Here is a 21,311-nt window from a genome sequence, read left to right on the forward strand (position 1 = left end):
GAGAGATACAACACGCTAAGCAAGAATCATGGCCTGAAAGAATACTTTTAATATCTGATCGGAATAAGGACTAATTATTGCTTTGATCTATTTAGTGTTTACTATATAATTCTGTTCATATCTAATTATTATTAAGTTACTCATTAATAGTTTATCATACACCCTTGTACAAACTGGAATACTAATAAGTGACAGCGAAAGTTTATTTTAAGGTTTTTAAGTAATTTTACAATGTATTTTACTGTTGACTTAGAAAATACAGGGAACAAAAAAAACCTCAACATTTTACTAACTTTTTCTTATTTTCTTGGTCCCCTCTAAATGGATTCGCAAACTGTGGGTACCTGCAGAATTCTTAGGATGTTTGAAAAAAAGGATGCACTTTTGAGATGGATACCTTATATGAACGAAACGCTATGGCAGCCTAAGTGCAAACTTCCCCAAATAGCCAAATAAAAGGCTCAGCATTTGGGGGTGCGTGGAAGGTCCAGAAAGTTAGGGGTTAAAGTCCAGTGTTTTTCTTTTATTCTTTTCTCTATTTTGTGTTCTCTACTGCATGTGTGCTGCTACATGGATAGGGATTCAGGACATACAGAGGAGTTCAGTGGATTCCTCACCTCAGAATTTGACACCTTCTGAGAGCTGCAGTTTCAGGGTGTCCTTATATAGTGTCCAATGAGTGTTTCATGATAATTTCATTGGCCCACCTTCTACAGTAATACATTTCAGAATTGTTATATAAGGTTGTTATTTTATCTTGTGACCAGACTCCAAGCTGCATGTAAGGCTGTTTTGACAAGTGTGTGGTGAATTTATGGAATCCCTATAAACAGGGATGGGTGACTGACATTGGACCATGGGCTGACCTACTTGGGACGGGGGTGGGGAATATTCAGGTTTTCTGCCTGTATTGATAGGTCAAGCTTTCAAGTGTAGCTAAACAAGGTCTGCTAAAACAAGATATCACCAGAGCATAAAGCAATAAAGAAAGAAAGGAACCTTAGCTGAGCAAAGAGCAGCATCTAGCTTTCAGCACTTTTTTAGCTCAAGGATAGATAAAGAAAACATTCAGTTTAAGGGTCACACATGTATGTCCTCGACAAAGGGGAGGTGCTAAAAGTATTTGTTAAGTTCAAAGACATATCCTCATTCCATCACTTACCTGTTGATAACCAGCTAGCTTTGCGCACTAGAGAAACCAAAGCATATATACATATATATATATATATATATATATACATACATACATACATACATACATACATACATACATACATACATGTATAAGGAAATCAGGAAGAAGAAGCAATACCTAGACGCTGAACTAACCCCTCACCTGATACTTTGAGCTGCAGAGCAGCCTCAAAAAACGCAACCTTTGATTGGATCTGGCATAAGTACGTCCCTTTATCAGAAGCACTGATGTTCCTCAATCTCAAGCCAACAATTCCTTTTCCGATATCTTCTGTAAGGATCTCTGTCCTCCCACGGAAATAGGGGTCCTGTTTCAGGTTGTCATCGCGCCCATTGCGGTATATGTGGACTACGGACGACGGCGAGCAGCGCTCAGGATAGACCCATCGCGCGTCCATCATCTCAGCACTAACTTCATTGGTTAGAGGGCAGAAGAAGTCCACATCTTCACCAACAGCAGCTTCAATAGTTTGACTGGGACTTTCGGCTGTAAAAACATCTGTTAAACAGGAAATTAGATAAGTTGGATGCATAAGTGATAATACTTTTTAATGTGACCATACAATCTTAAGGAAATGCTGCTTCATTTTAAAAATCCCTAACCTAAGTATATCTCTTTGTTAATTAAAGGAAATGTACTTTCCTTTATGGTTAGCGCTTGTCTTGTAATGACGACATTCTAGGCCATACGTATAAGGTTAGCACAATAGGCTTGACTTACAAAATATGTAAAAAGTTGAATTTATAGTAATGAATCCGAAATACGAAGTTACAGAATCGATATTTGATTATTTTTTCAGTCTAAATTCCAATTGAAGCCAGGGAAAAAACTTCCATTGTGGAAAGTGTTCTTCTGGTCCATGTATAACACAGCGGGCCTGATTCACAGAACTAACTTAAGACAAAATCCTAATCTTACTACTTTTGGTATTCACAGAAGGCATTTATTAGTAGTAGTTAGGATTTTGGCTTAAGTTTGCCTTAGGACAGACTTAAGACAGACTTAAGACAAACTTAAGACAGACTTAAGGCAAACTTAAGACAGACTTAATTCTTAAGTCTGTCTTAAGTTTGTCTTAAGTCTGTCTTAAGTCTGTCTTAATACTGTCTTAAGTCTGTCTCAAGTTTGTCTTAAATCTGTCTTAAGTTTGTCTTAAGTCAAACTTAAGACACAATACTAACTTTACTACTACTAAATGCCTTCTGTGAATACCAAAAGTAGTAAGTTTAGGATTTGGTCTTAAGTTAGTTCTGTGAATCGGCCCCAGCATTATTATACACTCCTGAGAGATTAAGACTGTGCATCAACAAAGCAGTGCAACTAAACCCAAATCAGACATAAACTTTTCAGAGACCAGTCACCGTCATTAGTGAAAACAATCTGAAGCAATTACTGGATCTGCCTTGCAGTGCTCATACTGGTATACATTGAATTATGGAACAGTACTTGGCAAGTCCCTGCACAGTGAAGCAATGGCAAATGCAAAGTTCTCTTCAGAGAATGGTTTTAATACCAATGGTAAATGCATCAACCCATGATTTAAAAAATGATAACTATTTTGGCATTAATTGTCCAAGAATGACATCATGTGCTCCAGCTTTTTTTCAGTTAACCGCACAGCTTGCCACACATATGACAGCTGTACTGCTTTGGTGCATAAATAGTGGCTTGAGGTGCTGCAAATGCATCCACCTTGGCTGCCTGACTCATATTCACTTTTGTCAAATCCTTCCTCTCTCTTGCAGCCACGCGTGTCTACTGTACTCCGTCCTACGATTTCCTTTCTCTCTTAACATCTCCCTCTTTTGCTTTCACTAAATCCTCCTCCTCTCTTCTTGCTTCCTTCCCCATTTTATCTACACTCTTCTCTGTCTGTTGCTTTCTGTTGAACATCCTTCTCTTTCCTGCATCCTATTATTTCTATTTCTAGCCCCACCCTCCAACAGCATCTTGCTCTTGGCCCACACTGTACTGAAGCATAAAATGAAATTAAACCAATTCTGTGGAATTTAATATTTTGGTTTAACTGATTTTATTGCTATAAAGAAAAGGTGCATCGTTCTGAAATGCCGCTGTTATATACTACATGCATTCATTAAGTTAATTCAGAATACAAACATGTGTGAGAAACTCTTTCAGGGGTGTTAAGTTAGGATAAACATTAAACGTAGCAATTTAAAACTAAAAAATAAGGTGCCAATGAAAAAAGAACCTTTTTTTAATTCATCAAGTCTATTCAAAGTAAATATGAGAAAAGTGAAAGAGTGGTGCACTGAGATAGGAATGAGAAGTTAAACTAAATGCATGTATTACAAAATAAAATGTGTACACAATCTACATACTTACCCACAATCAGTGTGCATTTAACCATACGGTATAACAAAAAATGTTTGATAGACAGACATATAGACAGACTAGCACGTCATTGTAGGACTGAGCATGCGCGTGCAGTCTTACACGACGTATGTCTGATGTAGGGGATTCTGCAGGACCAGGGTGAGGAGGAGGGCAGCCGAGAGATGCCACGATAATGTTAAGTGTGTTTTATTTACCATTATTTTTATTTTTATTTTATGATTATTTATTGGGGGGGAGGGGGAGTGGAGAGGTGCAGAGAGGAGCTCCCCTGAGTTTTTGCCCAACTCCGTGGAGCAACTCCACCTGGGGTTAATCATATGCCGAATATCATACAATATCCCTAATCAACAGGGAAGTGAAGATCTTTGTGACCTTTCCCCTTTGATGCCTCTGTTAAGTGTCCTCGAGGGTTCGGGAGCATGAGGGTTGACCGGTCATTTCTTGGGATGGCCCTTATGGTTGCCAAATGCGACCTCGGTGCCCAATGGAGGTCCACTAGCTACCTGACTCAAACAGGTCCTACCCAATTGATACATCCAGATTAGTGCGACTTGATGCCAACTCGTAGTACCCGACACTGCCTTCCCCGGCTTCATGTGGGCCTGGCCCACCATCAACTTTTATCTTCTCACCTGGCTTTGCTTTTTTAATTGATTTTGAAAAATGTGTTTGACCCAGTAGACTGGAACTACCTCTGGCTTGTACTGGTGCGGGCTGGGTTTGGGCCCTGATTTTGTGGAATGGTCCAGGCTCTGTATTCCAAACCAACGGCGAGAGTTCAGATTAATGCAGTCCTTTCATACGTTTTCTGAAGAGACTAGGCAGGGTTGTCCCCTGTCCCCGCTCTTATTCGCGCTCATGATTGAGCGACTGGCACACCTCATCTGAGTAGATGCACAGATAAATGGGTGGAAATAGAGCAATGGCCTTATAGACCAAATAGCCCTATATTCGGACAATGTCCTGCTTTATTTGGCCAACCCTGCAACGAGTGGACCCTGCTGTTTCCATCTCCTGTGCAGCTTTGTGGAGGTCCTGCTTGTGGTGAGTCCCTTGGACCTTGCTGGTCCCAACGTTGCTCCTTCTTTGTTCTCCACGCCAGTAGTGGCTACCAAGGCTTGTTCGTGCTCCCGCCAGACAGCGAACCCCCGGTCCTCGATATCTGACATGGAACAGCTTGTGCACAGCTCCTGGTCTCCCTCAGCATTGCCTGGTTTTCACAGCTGCAGTGGCAAGTTCACCATCAACTCATCTGAACCGTCCGACAACAGTGGGCATTGCTCTTCCATGCCTCCTAGTCACTCCTGAGTGGCATAGACACTGTTCCCTCTGCTTGCAGGTTCTTCACTTCCTGAATCCACCCTTGGATTCCACCAGACTTCTCCACTTTCCTCTCAAGCAGGCACTTTTCTCCAAGTCTTCCATTGTCGTCTACAGAGGTTTCCGACGTCTCTTCACCCCTATGCACCTGGCTTCCCTGGTGTAGGTATCCTGGTCTCAGGGGCATCCACGGGTAGGGTGGCTATCCAAACTTCCATTCTCCAAGGGAATTCTTCATGGTCCTCTGGGAATGGTCCTTCTTCTGCAAAACTGCAACAGTGACTTCTCCATTGACTTTCATTAGGCACAGGGTTGTGTTCCCACTCTGCACACAGCCTCCGTGGGATTCCTGGGTACTTACCTTGGGAGGTGTCCCCGACTTCTCTGGGTCTTCTGGTCCAAGTCCCATCCTCTTCTGCAGTTTGCATTCCACTTTCTTAATATATGGTTTGGTCTCCCCCTGGAGACCTCAGTATTTTGTGCTACTTACCTTATTGCGAGAAGTGTGGCTCAATGGTTAGAGCGGCAGACCCTGATGCAGAGGTCTCGCCCGGGACCAGGGTTCAATTCCCTGCCTCGGCAGATCTTGGGCTCAAAATTCCACGGACCTGATAATTCTCGCCTTGGTGCCTATTCCAATCATGGAGTCCCAATATGCAACTCTGGGCAATAGCTTGCTTAATCTCCACAACAGCCCCCACAACGCTAAGGATGCCTGGCCTCCACCTTGGGGGTGCCCAGGAGTGGACGCCTCACAGGGAAAGCCAGGATGGGTTCCACAGCGGTATTCGTACAAGCGCCTTGAGACCCTTGCGGGTGAGTAGTGCGCTATACAAGTATCAATTTACATTGCAATTAAAGTATTGTGTATTTACTTTGATTTCTCAGGGTAGTGTTAGTGAGTGTATTCTAATAAATAGCCATATTTGTATGTAAACACTGTGTGGTTTATTTTTCATTTGACCTACACTACATGATTAAACTGGTAAAACAAGCTGCTTAGCACTCCTTCAGGGTAAGCCTGGAGGCTGCTCTCCACAGCTACAACTTTGAAAGCATTCTATGGTAATCAAAAACCACTAAAATCACTATAAGGGTTGCCTGGATTAGTGCAAGGTGCATCACTTAAATAAGTGTGAACCATATACTAAGCTACCCTCCTACATGTAGCAATCTCCTTCCTCCGGCATGGCTACAGTACCCGTCTTGCATCTGCACATTGCCAACAGGGCTAGCCTGTGATGGCGGGCTAGAGATGGCTAACCTCTACTACTTAGCATCACATCTCCTGGTCAATCATGATTGGTTCAATGGTTGGTGGTCTGACCCTGCTTATAGACTGGAGCTAGCCCTACTGGGGTTCCCCCAAATATGGCCCATGCTATGTGACTCGCCCATCCCTGACTCTACACCTTCAGCAACCAAGGTGGCCCTACAAGCTTGGAGTGCTGCTTTATGACATACTTGATGGAATGCCACACTCATGCAGCAAACACCTCTCTGGCAAGGTACCTGGTTACGAGAGGTGGCGTCCTTACAGGGATTTGGACGATGTGACCTCATTGGGCTCTCCCAACTGCGATGTGTTTAGTCAGGGACACACATGCACACCTATCAGTAACTTTGAGCTACATATGCATTTTCCTGTACACAGTTTTACAAATACCTTCAATTAAGACACGATCTCCACTTATATCTCTCACAGATTAATTCATTGCCCAGAGAGGGGTGGTCAGGTAGTGGAAGCAACCTTAGTGTTCCTGGGTGGGGTGAATATTGCAACCCTTGCTGCCTTACCTCCAAACATGGACAAGTACAGGCAGAGGCCTAAAAGAAATGGGACTGAGGTTGAGGCTATCAGAGACACTGGGGCTAGTGTAACTATGGTCCTGGATGAGCTGGTGCTTCCAGAGAGGTTGTTAAGTGGTGAGCTTCACCAGGTGACTTATGCAGACAGCACTACCAAATGCCATCACATGGCTGTGGTGGATTTGGAATGGGGAGGTATGACAGGCCCCCTGAAGGTAGCTGTGTCTAAGGTGCTCCCAGACCAGTGTTTACTGGACAATGATCTTGAAGCCTCTGTGTGGTCAGAGGTGGAGAGAGGACTCCATATGAAAATATTGGAGCTCCCTGAGTGGGTATGTGCTCTGACTAGGTCACAGACTAACCAGAAGGGAGGTGCTGGTCACTTGGACCCTGGAACAAAGGGCCAAGCATCCAAGGACATGGGCACATGGCCTGGTGAGCCAGTCCAGGGAACTCCAGAGATGCAGGAAGAATCTAACCCTGATGGGGAGGATCTGGCCTCTGAGGGAGGGACTCCATCCCTACCAGAACTGTCAGATTTGAAAGAACAGACAGGAACAGGTGAACCTTCCAGAGAGGAGTTCAGTCAGGGTTAGCGTGATTGTCCCACCCTTGAGAGCTTGAGGTGGATTGCTTCTAAGCAAGAGGAGGGGGATGACAGTGGATTTCACAAACTCTACTGGGAATATGGACTGTTTTAAACTGAGGGCAGAAACCACAAGGAGGGGCCTACCAGGAGGTTGGTGGTGCCCCAGCAATACAGAGGGTTCATCCTGACTTTGGGTCATGATATCCCCTTGGCAGAACATTTGGGACAGACAAAGACATGGAACCGGTTGGTGAACCATTTCTACTGGCCCCATATGTCTGAAAAGGTAAAGGAGTTTTGCAGATCCTGTGTCACCTGTCAGGCCAATGGGAAGGTGGGGGGCAAGACAAAGGCTCCCTTAATACCACTGCCAGTGGTTGGGGTTCCTTTTGAAAGGATGGGATGGGCATTGTTGGTCCCCTGGACCCACCTACTGCATCAGGGAATAGGTATATCTTAGTGGTAGTTGACCATGCCAATAGGTACCCTGAAGCCATACCTCTTAGAACCATTGATGCTCCTGCGGTGGTTAGAGCACTGCTTGGGGTGTTCACCACAGTGGGTTTTCCAAAAGAGGTGGTGTCAGATAGGAGCACGAACTGCCTGTCCAGCTATTTGACTGCTATGTGGGATGAGTGTGGTGCTAAGTACAAGTTCACCACCCCCTATCACCCAAAAGCAAATGGTCTTGTTGAGAAAGTTCAACAAAACCCTGAAGGGCATGATAAATGGGTTGTCAGAGAAACTCAGGAGGAGATGGGATGTTCTCCTCCCATGCTTACTGTTTGCCTACAGGGAGGTGCCACAGAAAAGGATTGGTTTCAGTCCCTTTGCATTGTTGTTTGGATACCCTGTGAAGGGGCCATTGAGAGAGTCTTTAGAGAAGCCACTTAATGAAGCAAAGGACAATGTGCTTGACTATGTGCTAGGCCTGAGAACTAGAATGGCAGAGTACATATACAAGGCAAACAGGAAACTGGAGGCCAGCCAGGAGCTCATGAAGCACTGGTATGCTCAAAAGGCTACTATGCCTGAGTATAACTCTAGGACAATTGGTGTGGATGCTGGAGCCTGTGGCTCCCAGGGCCCTCCATGACAAGTGGAGTGGGCCCTATCCAATCTTAGAAAAGAAGGGTGAGGTTGCCTATTTGGTGGACCTTGGCACCCCCAGGAACCCTCATAGGGCCCTGCATGTGAATAGATTGAAACCCCTCCATGTCAGGGCAGACATGACCATGTTACTGGTCACTTATGAGGGTGTGGAGGAGGAAACTGAGCCTGTGCCCGACCTCCTCTCCGCTAATGTGCAAGATGGGTCAGTGGAGGGAGTTGTATTCTCTCCCAAATTGACAGACCAGCAGCACAGAGACAGTAAGCAAGTGGTGGAGCAGTTTGCTGGTCTGTTCTCCTTGACCCCAGACATCACTGAGTGGTGTGTGTACCACATTGACACTGATGAAAGCCTACCTGTCAAAAATAAACTGAAGGTTCAATTACCCCCAATTCCAGCATTTTAGCAACCTCAGCTTTAATGCTGGATCCTGACAGGTTGTCTGACCATGTTAGAGTCAGCATTAAAGCTGAGGTTGCTAAGATGCTGGAATTGGGGGTAATTGAACCTTCTGAGAGTCCATGGGCCAGTCCAGGATTGCTGGTACCTAAGCCTAATCCTCAGGGGGGACTCAAGGAGTTAAGGTTCTTTGTGGACTACAGAGGATTGAATGCAGTCACAAAGACTAACGCTCACCCTATACCTAGAGCTGATGAGCTCAATGATAGGTTAGGGGCTGCTAAGTACATTTGATTTGACTTCAGGTTACTGGCAGATTGCCCTCACTGATGGAGCAAATGAGAGGTCAGCATTCTCCACACCAGAGGGACATTATACATTTAAGGTAATGCCCTTTTGTTTAAAGAATGCACCAGGCACCTTCCAAAGGATGGTGAATAAGTTCTTGTCTGGGTTGGAACCGTTCAGTGCAGCTTATCTAGATGATATAGCTGTATACAGTTCTACCTGGGGGATCACTTAAGCCACCTAAGGGAAGTGTTTCAGGCCATGCAGCAAGCAGACCTGACTATTGAGGTAAGTAAGTGCCAAATATGGCAGAGTTCTGTGGTGTACCTGGGCCACCTGGTCGGTGGGGGATATGTACAGTCTCTCCAAGCTAAAATCCTAACTATCTTGGATTGGACAGTTCCTGTTACCCAGACTCAGGTCAGGGCATTACTTGGACTGACAGGGTATTACAGAAGGTTTGTTCAAAATTATGGGACCATTGTTGGGCCCCTAACAGAACTGACTTCTAAGAAGAGGCCCAAAAAGGTATATTAGACCCCAGAGTGTCAGAAGGCTTTTGACAATCTGAAAGCTGCTATGTGTTCAGCACTAAGGGTGGGCGTAAAATCCGTTTCGCGGGCGAATTTGCGGATTTTCCGCGATTTCGCGATCCGCGAATCTCGCAAAATCGCGGTAAAATCCGCGAATCAGCGGGGACGAATTTTCAGCCAAGCAAGGGTTACAGCAGCAGGTGCAAAAGTTGAACCTAATTTCTTTGTAACCTTTTACAAAAGGGTTACAAACAAATTAACTTCAACTTGGACACCTGCTGCTAATTGCTTCCTGGCGCCTCCTTGCCTACTTGCAACTATTCTCTGACCCTGCTCTGACCCTTGAAGCAGGGTCAGAGAATAGTTACAAGTAGGCAACGAGGCACCTGTCCAAGGATTTAAACCTCATCAGGAAGCACTTACAGCTATAAAAAACAGGAAGAAGGAAGAGGATGGCAAATACACCCATTTTGAGTTGTCAGGAGGGGTTAAACTAAAAGAGACCTTTACAGCACAATTTTCATATGCATTTTGCTAAAAATAAAAGCTGTATGTTCTGTAGAGGCAACTCAGGAATCTGGCCCTTCAGAGATCCGGCCTCTCTTTCTTTCTCTCTCTCCCTCTCTCTTTCCCTCTCTTTCTCTCTCTATCTATCTATCTATCTATCTATCTATCTATCTATCTATCTATCTATCTATCTATCTATCTATCTATCTATCTATCTCTCTCTCCCTCTCCCATAAACAACTGCATGGGTAACTTCGCTATGCAAGCGGCTCGCGAAGACGCAAAAAGCCCCGCGAACACACAAAAAACCCCGCGAACACGCAAAAAACCCCGCGAACGCGCAAAAAAACAAAAATCCGCAAATTCGCACAAATTCGCGAATTTTGCGGATCGCAAATTTGCAAATCCGCAAATTCGCGGATCGCGAATTCGCAAAATTCGCCCATGCTTATTCAGCACCAGTACTGCTGGCTCCTGACTACACAAAAGAAGGTGTGGTTCAGACAGATGCTTGGAGCAAGGGATTGGGGCAGTACTGTCACAGCTAAATGAAGAGGGCCTTGATCAGCCAGTTGCCCTCATTAGTAGGAGGCTTCTTCCCAGAGAGCAGAGGTGGAGTGCCATTGAGAGAGAGGCTTTTGCTGTGGTGTGGTCCCTGAAAAGGTGAGACCATATTTGTTTGGGACTCACTTTCGTGTTCAAACTGACCACAGACCTCCAAGATGGGTCATGCAGAAGAGAGGGGAGTATCCCAAGCTGTTAAGGTGGTCTATTTCCCTGCAGGGAATGGACTTCACAGTGGAACAGAGACCTGGGGTTGCCCATGCAAATGCAGATGGACTTTCCAGGTGTTTCCACTTAGCTGATGAGGATTACCAGGGTGTAGGTTAGTAACCCATCACCTTTCGTTTGGGGGGGCTATGTTGCACAGTCATCCTGTGCCCTGGTCACCCCCCAACTTTTTTACTGAATGGTACTGGTGGTAACTGAACCTGCCTGACCCTGGGCTCTGCCTAACCAGGCCCAGGGCCAGTGCTATGCTGAAAGAGACACATTAGAATACAGTTAAAATATCTACATACACTAGGGTACACAATGGTGTGGTGGGGCATGACCTACCCTATAAGCCCCTAGTATATAATAGGACAGGGGGCTTGAAACTACCTAGAAGTCCCTAGTACCCTAGGGCATGGCAGTTTAGAGGCCAGCAGCTCTTTTGGACTTGCATGTGTGCACTGCCGAAGCCTGAGGTCAGTTTAAAAGCAGCCCTGGGTGCCAGGACTGCTTTTAAAAAGTAAATTGTGCCCAAACGTGACTTTGGGGTTCATGGCACCTAAAATGGATAACCTACAATGTTTTGGCATATTAGGAACCCCCAGGGTTTCCCCTAATAGTCCCAGGGGTGGGGGGTCAGATATTTATAAGATACACCCTTATAACATGAGTTTTATATCCCCTGGGTTAAGTGACATTTCACATTTCACTCCCCACATTGTGGTAAAGTGCTGCTGCTCAAATTCGACTTTGATGCTAGGAGCACTGTGGAGGGAGGATCTGCAATATTTCTACAGATTCAGAACCCCTAAAGTCTCCCCTAGTTGCACATGGGCTGTGGGTCCTGTAAAAATCAGTGAAGTACTTATAACATATATTTTTATAAGCCCTATTGCTAGAAAAATGGTCCAAGTCATTTTCCCCATTGCAAAATCCCAGGCCACATAGGTTAAACATGACAAGATGTTAGTAACTAATAACTCTTGATAGGAACAGGCTAGAAATCCCATTCAAACACTTCCCAGAATGGTATTAATAAATCCAACAATATCTTATTGTTGAATTTCTCCTAAAGTGTACATACAAGAAGTTATTAGACTTTCTTGTTTGTACGTCCAAATTCAGCATTATAGTGGTCTGCTGTGATTGGTCAGAGTTAAGTGGATTAGTCAAGCTGCCTTTAAGAGGTGATAAAGAGCCCCTTGGGGTTAACCCGCTCTGCTAGGAGGGCAGTGTGCTGCTGCACAGGAATGCCAGAGCAGGGGGAGGAGTCGTAAACCATGGTCTTCAAAGGCAGAGGGATGGCCAAAGTGTTAGTTTCCACTTTACACTTTTGACCCCAACCAGACCTAGGATTAGGGAAGGCATGTGCAGATGGTAGGGGGAAAATCTATGGAAATAAGCCATCCTAGGGGGTGTGTTTAGCCAGCTCTTGACTCTATGCTGGAAAATCAGCCATTATGAATTTGGAAGATCTCGTGCACTGTGGGACAAAATAATACTACACTCTGCAGGATGTGGCCATATTTTTGGGGAGTTTGCCTGCTCCCATTGGTCAGCAGTGACCTTCTGCTTGACCCGGAGAACTGGGAATAAATATCTGAGAGGGGCAGAGCGCATGGCGCACTGAATGTTGCAGGAAAGCATGTAGGGCCTGCAGTAGGAGAAACTCAAACAAAATAGTGCTTACAGACTAAATAAGACATACTGTGCAACAACAAAGGCAAAAGGGCCAGTCCTCATGGGAGGTTACAAGTGAAGAGAAGGCGATACTAAGGAGGGACTAACAAGCCTATTAATGAATCAGAAGCCACCATTTAAAAATGACAATTACACGAGCCAATGAAAAATTTGAGAAGCAAGTGGGCAGAGCTTCAATCCCATACTCCAATATAGCATGCCTTGCAGAGCAGCGCATGCGCTGCCCAGGCTCGACCGAAAAAGTGAGGACAGCTCTGACAGTTGTAAATGTGTTACGGTCGACAGTGTTGGTTAAAGTGACCACATACAATAGGTGTTTACAAAGCATATTGTAACATAGAGGCAAGGTTCACATGAAATGCACATTTACGACAGCATATATGAGGGTTGGGAACACGTTTTGGCCTTCCGTCAGTTGCTTTAGCTGGCGCTGGATTACACTGCTCAAGTCCTGATGTGCAGAGAGACGGCAAAGATAAGTTTGGGATTTGTGGTTCTTAAGTAGATAGGTTGTGAGTATTAAAGACATGGATGAGAGCCTCCAGTTTCCAGATTCAGTGAGGTCGCCCATAAATGGGGGCCCTAAAAAGTAATCGTAATCATCTTGAATGCTGCATTGAGCCAACAGGGCTGGAACCATTTTCTGATAGGGACTACTACTGAGACCAAGGTTCAAAACCATGATATATGAAATAGTTATTGCAGTTCTCAAATGCTCCGAGGCTGGGTTTGGCAAAGTAACCCTAGATCGAAGTTTGTATATACATTGAGTACCAAGAATTATCCAAAGATCCATAGAGAATAAACGTAGATTTATTCTAAAAACAGTACTGGTTCCTGTTAAAATATTCAGGAGCAGCCCTGCGAGGCACTGGAGTAAAAGGTATATCGATTGGATGGTTGTCTTTTGGAAACCCAAGGAGCCGCTTCAGTTAGCTAGAACCCAAACGCGTGGCGATTCAACGTCAATCAAACACTTTGTTCCTTTTTTGTAAGCCAAAGATCTTGTACTTCAGCATCCAAAGTATATATAATGTATTTATTTCTTTTATCTTCTGCAATTGATGAAGTTCGAGTTGACAGGAATGTGCCACAGAACCGTTTTGACTTTCAGCCCTGAAATGGAATCTAAGATCTTACCAAGGTCCAAGTTGCAATTGACCCAAAACTGGCCCTTCTGAACAATCAGGTTCTCGCTTTCAACAAGCTGGCTGTGTTCCAACACAAGGCAGTTATGGCAATTGCATTAATTGCAGTGTTGCAATCTCAATTCTCTGCCCCCATGGGGGAACGATATCTGTAGCCTAACATAAAACACAGTAACGAACCTGGAGGTGTCCAGGAGGAGACATTTCTCAAAGGGGAAGGTGGAGGAAAGTATGAATAAATAGTGGGGATTGATGTTCGATTTATACAAGGAAGATTTGACTTAGGTTTTAGAACAAACAACAAACAGCCCTCCCAGGCTTTGTATTAGCATTTTGGATTTTGCATTGGTATCCGTGAAGTAAGATTAAAACTTTAACAAAATCTGCAGGCCAACACAGCGCCTACGGGGTGGGGCGGCAGCTATTGTTAAAGTGAAAGCGCAGTGCAAATATAAACACGCACCGCCATTGCCAAAGCCGAATGAAATGAAATGAGAAAGAAAGTGCCTACCGACTAAAGAAGGAGACCATGTAACGCCGCAAGTAAAAAATCCAGTCCTGATGGGTGGTCGCAAAAGCAGACAGAGCGGAAACAAGGAGGTACTCATTATCAATCGGAAGCCAGCATTTACCATGGAAAATGACACCAGCCAATGAAAAATAAGGACAGGGCTTCCACACCACTTTTAAAACATACCCTACTATAGCTTGCCTTGCAGCGCGAGCAACACATGCACTGCAACACTAGTCTCGACTTAAAAAGGAGTAAATGTATGCACAAACATTTTTGGGCTGGAAACTGAAAGACCAGTAAGTCTCCTACAGAGAGCTCCTATTTGGAGCCAACCCTGATATAAAAATGTCTTATCCAACATGAGGAGGGTACCCCATGAAGAAGCAGGCAACGTTCGTGGATGAGAGTTCAGTCAAATAAGGGAAATTTATCTTGAGTGTGAACCATTACTATGACAGTGCCAATTTAAGAAAATCCCTTTAAGAATCAGAGGCCTTTTATGTTTTTGATATTAGATTAGGAGGTTGTTAGGTGAATTATACACAATACTACTCACTGCTCAATAGGTTCTTCAATACTGAATAATTTGCACTTGGGGTTCAGACATTACAGTGGGCCCTAGAACACCATGCTGGCAGGATTCAACAAATGAAAGGAACCGGGATCACTGTCTTCTCAGTCAAAAAATGTCATATTGAAATGGCTGAGCATCTTCATGCTATGATGTCACAATGTGTATTTTACCAATAGCATGGGTGATTGCATTGAAATTACTTCAGTTTCCACAATTGGCAGATAACATGTAGATCTACATGGCCAGTGCCTGTGTTATTTGTGTTTCCTATATGCAAAGAAGGACAAGCATATTTCCCCTATGTCTCTTTCTACTGCACATCTGTGCACTCATGCCCCAATGTTCCCACTCACTGCAATTCTGTTCTGCCTGAAATGTGAGTCTTGTGGTATGGTCTCATGTTGGACTTGATGCTTTCTGCAGGGTCATCCCTAAACCTTTTGTCTTCCTCCTCCTATTTTTGCTGAATTCATTTTTGGTGGCCCTAGGACTCTGTGCACGTTACCACTGCTAAAAATGCTTGTCGTCTCTCTGTAAAACATGTTAGAATAGACTTAAGCCCAATTGGCACATTTAATTTACTTTTGAGTCCCTGTTAAAGTGGCACTACAGGTACTATGGGGCTGTAAACTAAATGCTACTAGTGGGCTTGTAGCACTTATTGTGCCACCCACTTAAGGAGCCCTTTACACATGTCTCAACCCTGCCAAGTTCGACCTAGCAAAATAAACCTTTTGCCAAGCCTATACCTTCCTTTCTAATACATATGTCACCCCTAGGGCAGGCCCTGGAAAACCCAGAGGTCATAATGCAGTGTATTAAAAAAGTTGAACATGTACTTTAATATTTTACATGTCCTGGTAGCGCAAAACTATTATATTTGTTTTTCACAACTGCAAGGCCTACCTCTCCCATAGGATAACATTGGAATTGCCTTATTGCACTTAAATAACTGTAATTTCCAAATGGGAGCAGGTAACCAGTTCCTGTTTGGTGTCTTTGGAACTGGAATGAAAAATCCTAACTTATGGTAAAGTTGGATTTTAAATTACAATTTTGGAAATGCCACTTTTAGAAAGTTGTAAACAATAGGGGTTAGATCCATAAACACGTAGTGGGGGCTAGACCCTTTATTAAATCGTAATCAACACACAGTGCCCACACCACAATTACTCAATACTTGTTTTAGAAGGGTAAGAAACCAATTTATTGTCACTTCCCTAGACAGCGTTACTTTGTGTCCATTATTTTATGTCTTTTTCGTATTTGCAAAAACTCATAACAGAAAGAAGGACAATAGGTTCAAATATTTACAAGGCTAAATAGACTTTGTACATACAGTACCGGCTGGTCCAGTATTCAAATGTTTATAAGTCATTGAGTTACTTATAATTCCCCCCCCCAAACTTAGTTTTTCTCATGTTCTGATTGTAATAACTGTTGTTTGTGATGTAATTGTTATTATTTTTTTGTAATTTTTTGTAATGCTTGATGTAAAAATGTTTTCTAATGTGTAAATAATGTTTGTCTTTACTGTATGTACAAACTCTATTTAGCCTTGTAAATATTTGAACCTATTGTCCTTCTTTCTGTTATGAGTTTTTGCAAATACGAAAAAGACATAAAATATTGGACACAAAGTAACGCTGTCTAGAGAAGTGACAATAAATTGGTTTCTTACCCTTCTAAAACAAGTATTGAGTAATTGTGGTGTGGGCACTGTGTGTTGATTGCGACTTTTAGAAAGTTGGCATTTTCCTACCTTACCCATTTGCAGCCTGCAATCTGTTTCTGGGTCACATGACCGGGTGTAGCTGAGAGTTGGGCTTTGTATTTTCCTCCTAGATAGCCCACACTATAGGGAACTCAGATGGGCCTGGATTCGCCATCATTGGCAGGATGGGAGGGAGAAGCTGAGCAAAGCCCTTCTTATACTTGAATAGGCGTTGTCCTGTCTCCACACAAAGGATTACATACCCCTCTGTAATTAGTCTTGAAGGCAGGGCACCTGGCCATTTCAAATGAGAACCTCTGGAGGTTTCTCCCCAAATAAAAACCTCATTATAAATAGTGGACCTCAGACACAAAGACTTCAGTACTTTGGATACTCTGCCAGGAAGAAGAACTGGCGTGCTTCTTAAAGGATTGCCACTCTGCTTGATTGCGGCACTGAAGGAACTGCTTCTCTGCTGTGCTGACCTGCTGCTTGCTGCACTTTTTCCTGGGTGAGAAGGACTGGATCTGCAACTCTCGAACCCAGAGTGACTCCAAGGGTCTGTTGGCTGGCTCCCTGAACTGAGGCCCCTGGGGCACAACAGGCTATCAACCAACCTTGCTTCTGCACCTTGACTGTGCCAATTGGTGAAACCCCAGTCCTGGATCCATGTAGGTGGGCCTGAGGTGGTCTGAACCTCATTTGTGGATCCAGCAGAACAAATGCATCTCCTCTGCTGTGTGGCGCAGATCCAATTAGAAGTGATGCAACTCCTCAGCTATGTGGATCTTCCTGCTACAGGGAGTCAACATCCCCTCGCAGCCCCGCACTGATGCACCTCTTCAACTGCGGGGCAAAGCCTCAACACAGGCCTTCGCATCTCTCGTTGACGGCACTCTCAATGCCGGACTCAGCTTCTTAGCCCTTAGGAACCGACATATCACATCGACTGCGCAAAGCATGCCTGACATCAGACTATGCAGCGCATTCCTTGTGGATGGGATCCTTAATGATGCCGCAGGACCTCGCATCGCAGTCTTGCCACATCTCGGAACCAACAAATCTACAGGATTTAAGTTATTCTGTTCAGCGGGCCTAACTGGGTCCCTGTAGCCAGCCCATGCTCCATCGCGGTGGGCCTAAACTTGTGCCTTTGTCACGGTCCAGTTAGACTAGATACCACTGTTAGCGCTTTCTGCTTTTTGGCATTATTTTTCTTTTAAATTGCATGTCTCCGGTTTTGCTGATTGGATTTTTGTCACTCTGGTCTTGTTTTATTTATTAAAATAGACTCTAATTTTTTTAACTTGTTTGGGTTCCTTTTGTGGTGTGATTGTAAAGTGTTACTGTATGAAAGATTGTATAAATATGTTACACATTGCCTCTGAGTTAAGCCTGACTGCTCTGTGCCAAGCTACCCAAGGGTTGAGCACAGGTTAAATTAGGATTCGCTTGTGACTTCACCCAGAGAAAAATTGTGGTTGTTGCTTAAGAACACATCCCTTATTAGAACATTGGAATGTTGGGAGCTCCATTTCAGACAATGGAGTGCTCCCTCCTCCAAGGGGCGGTAAAGGCCCGCACAGCAACATTCCAATGTTCTACAAAGGCTTCTCGAAGCTTCGAGAACCCTTTGTTTAATTTGCTAGAACATTCTGCCCTCTAGTGGCAGAATGTTCTAATAGCCTTATAGCCCTTCGTAGCAGGGCTATACCGGCAATTAAAGTCCCGCTGTCTCGTTAAAGTCCCTCGCCTTCGGCTCGGGCCTTTAACGATTCAGCGGGCCTTTAATATAGCCTTATAGCCCGCCGTAGCGGGCTACACCGGCTATTAAAGGCCCGCTGAATCGTTAAAGGCCCGAGCCGAAGGCGAGGGACTTTAACGAGACAGCGGGACTTTAATTGCCGGTATAGCCCTGCTACGAAGGGCTATAAGGCTATTAGAACATTCTGCCACTAGGGGGCAGAATGTTCTAACAAATTAAACAAAGGGTTCTCGAAGCTCGAGGGGATATAAATCCCCTCGAGCTTCGAGAAGCCTTTGTAGAACATTGGAATGTTGCTCTGCGGGCCTTTACCGGCCCGTAGAAGCAGGGATCATTCCATTGTGTGCAATGGAGCTCCCAACATTCCAATGTTCTAATAGCCGGTATAGCCCGCTACGGCGGGCTATAAGGCTATAATAAAATTTCCATTTATTACACCCTGGGTATGCTTAAACAAATACTGCACTTTGCTAGACATGATGGCAGCCTGAGCCCCCCAGTCCCCACTGCAATGGAGATCACAGTGATGTGCCTTGTGTCCCCACTAGTGAGCATCTAGACAACAAGGAGCTTCAGAGGGACAATTTTAAAACAGCTCACCCTCCGCCCATCAATTATTCAAACAACAAGAATCTAGCTACCAGGGCACTCTTCAATCTTTTTAGTAGGACCGGTATGGGGGGGTATTTACCTCAACCCAACAACTGTTTCAATAATTACACAGTCTAATGCGGTCCTCTACGCCCAGAAAAATGTATTAACTTTAAAAAAGGAAAAAAGAGACAGGTGTGTGTCAGAACACTCACAACAACATATACAAATAACATTAGAAAATGTGTCCCACCAAAAATGTGTGTGACAAAGTGAAAGTGCCTCACGGGAGCATCACCCGAGGAGCTACTGGCAGGGTCTCACCAGCTTCCCTACGTATTTATCATTATCGGCAACTTTCTCATATAAAGTGAAAAAGATGTATAGTGTCCAGTAAAATAAAATAAATGTGTAGAGGTGTACTTAGTGAAAGAATCACTAATAAGAAAAAAGAAAGAAGAAAAGACCCAGTGAAATGCAAGAGACAAGAATGTCTCAAACAAATATTAAAAACGAGCTAAGACTCACCAACACAATTTGACCCTTAAATCCAAAATCGTGAGCTTGCTCAATATTAAAAACACAGCATGTGTTATATAGCCGTTCTAAGTAGGCCAACATTGCCTGTATTTATTTACGGCAAATTCGTAAAGCCCTCACATTTTTAATATTTGTTTGAGACATTCTTATCTCTTTTATTTCACGGGCTCTTTTCTTCTTTCTTTTTTCTTATTAGAGATTCTTTCACTAAGTACAACTCTACACATTTATTTTATTTTACAGGACACTATACTTCTTTTTCACAGTTGTTGGGTTGAGGTAAATACCCTCCGATTCCGGTCCTACTAAAAAGATGGATGAGTGCCCTGAGCCAGATTCTTGTTGTTTGAATAATCCCCACTAGTGAGCCCAAGTTGAACTACAAAACAAGATGAGCACATAGGAGAGGCCTACTGGGAAAAGGAGGAGTGGTAATCTGAGAGAGCTCTAGGACCTCAGTCATCTCCATGGTATTTCACACAGCAAAGTTTCTTTCTCATCAACCAAGGTCCCAAGGTAGAATTCCCAATTGTCCCAAAGAAAACAAAATTAGAATATTCCCCCAAGCCAGGATTCTGCCCTGATGTATCCCACCCCTCCAGGGGGCGCATGATGCCTTTCTTGAAACATTATCCATGTTTGCACTAGATGGAATCCCTTCCATTCAGTAATCTACATGCTTTCTTTAAAGAGGGGTTTTGTAATGTCTCTCCAACATATTGAATATTTGAATGGACCCCGAGTACAGGCTGAGAGCGTAGGGTTTGCCGTGCTAGGCTTTAGTTGGAGCCCACTTATTTACCCATCCATGCACTCTTTTGTCCATCCATACACACACTCATCCATTGATACACCATAGCACTCATCTATCCATGTATCCACCTATTCATTCATACTGATATTCACTAATCCCTCTTACTTAAAACTAAACACATGAACTCGCTCATCCATTACGAGAACTTTCTCTGATCAAAAAGTGATACCTAATGACTTTGTCAATGCCTTTTTAACTTGGAGCACATTCAAAATCAAGCACAAATTAGCACCTGCAATAGCTACATACATAAGGGCAGGATAATATGTGAATAAGGCAAACACCAGGGCTGGGAGGGGCTGACATCTTTCCTGTACCTTTGTGTGTATGGCTTTACCTCGGCAATATTAGCTAAGTCTAACTATATGTAAAAGAAGTAAAATTATAGACGTATCTTATTAATTTAATTATCCTTCATTTAACCTCTTGGAAACAAATGTGGTGGTTTAGCAATTAAGACTGAAATCCCTGTTTCTACACTTGACCCCTTTATTCTATCCGAGAGGACTCCCTTGTTCTTCTTTTACTTGCATACATAGGAAATGCTTCAACGATGTATTGATAATGCGATTTTCACAAAAATAGATTTTAATAGGGCATCCAACAGCACAACAACATACATAACCACACGTCAGCTCCTTGAATGTTTAAAGTACTTATTCCAATATGCTTAGGCCTATGTTTGGAGTAAATTTGTGACTTTTTAGGAATTTACTAGGGATTTCAGGTGCACTCCAGGGAATCTCCGGCAGGAGTAGCAATATTGGAAATCATTCACGCACAGGAATTTGCTACAGGTGTACGTTTTTGAATGGGCAAAGGTGGCGCTAGATTTTTTAAATTATAGTTTTATTTTATTGATAGAACAGAGTGGCTAGCGAAACTGTTGTCACACACTGCCAAACTCTGCCATACATCCAGAAGCGGCTCCTCCGCTAAGGCGCAGGAGCATCGGCTCACCTCTCCGAGCAGATGAAAGAGGAAAGCGTTGTTCTCATTTTATTTTTCCTACTTCAGTGGCTCAGTTGGGGGGGAACTGGTCCTGGTCCTGTTAGACCTAACTGCGG

At 43.9% G+C, this 21,311-nt stretch overlaps 1 protein-coding gene across 1 annotated transcript in view; it reads right to left on the reverse strand.

The window, feature by feature from the left end:
• Positions 1 to 21,311, reverse strand: part of LOC147717692 (butyrophilin subfamily 2 member A1-like) — a 142,253-nt gene that overhangs the window by 48,010 nt on the left and 72,932 nt on the right. The window contains exon 3 of the mRNA XM_086924480.1: positions 1,337 to 1,693. Within this exon, the coding sequence (XP_086780606.1) occupies positions 1,337 to 1,693 (357 nt within the window). The remainder of the gene's footprint in view (positions 1 to 1,336; positions 1,694 to 21,311) is intronic.

The sequence above is a fragment of the Lissotriton vulgaris genome, chromosome 5 (genome assembly GCF_964263255.1).
Source record: "Lissotriton vulgaris chromosome 5, aLisVul1.2, whole genome shotgun sequence".
NCBI lineage: Eukaryota > Metazoa > Chordata > Amphibia > Caudata > Salamandridae > Lissotriton > Lissotriton vulgaris.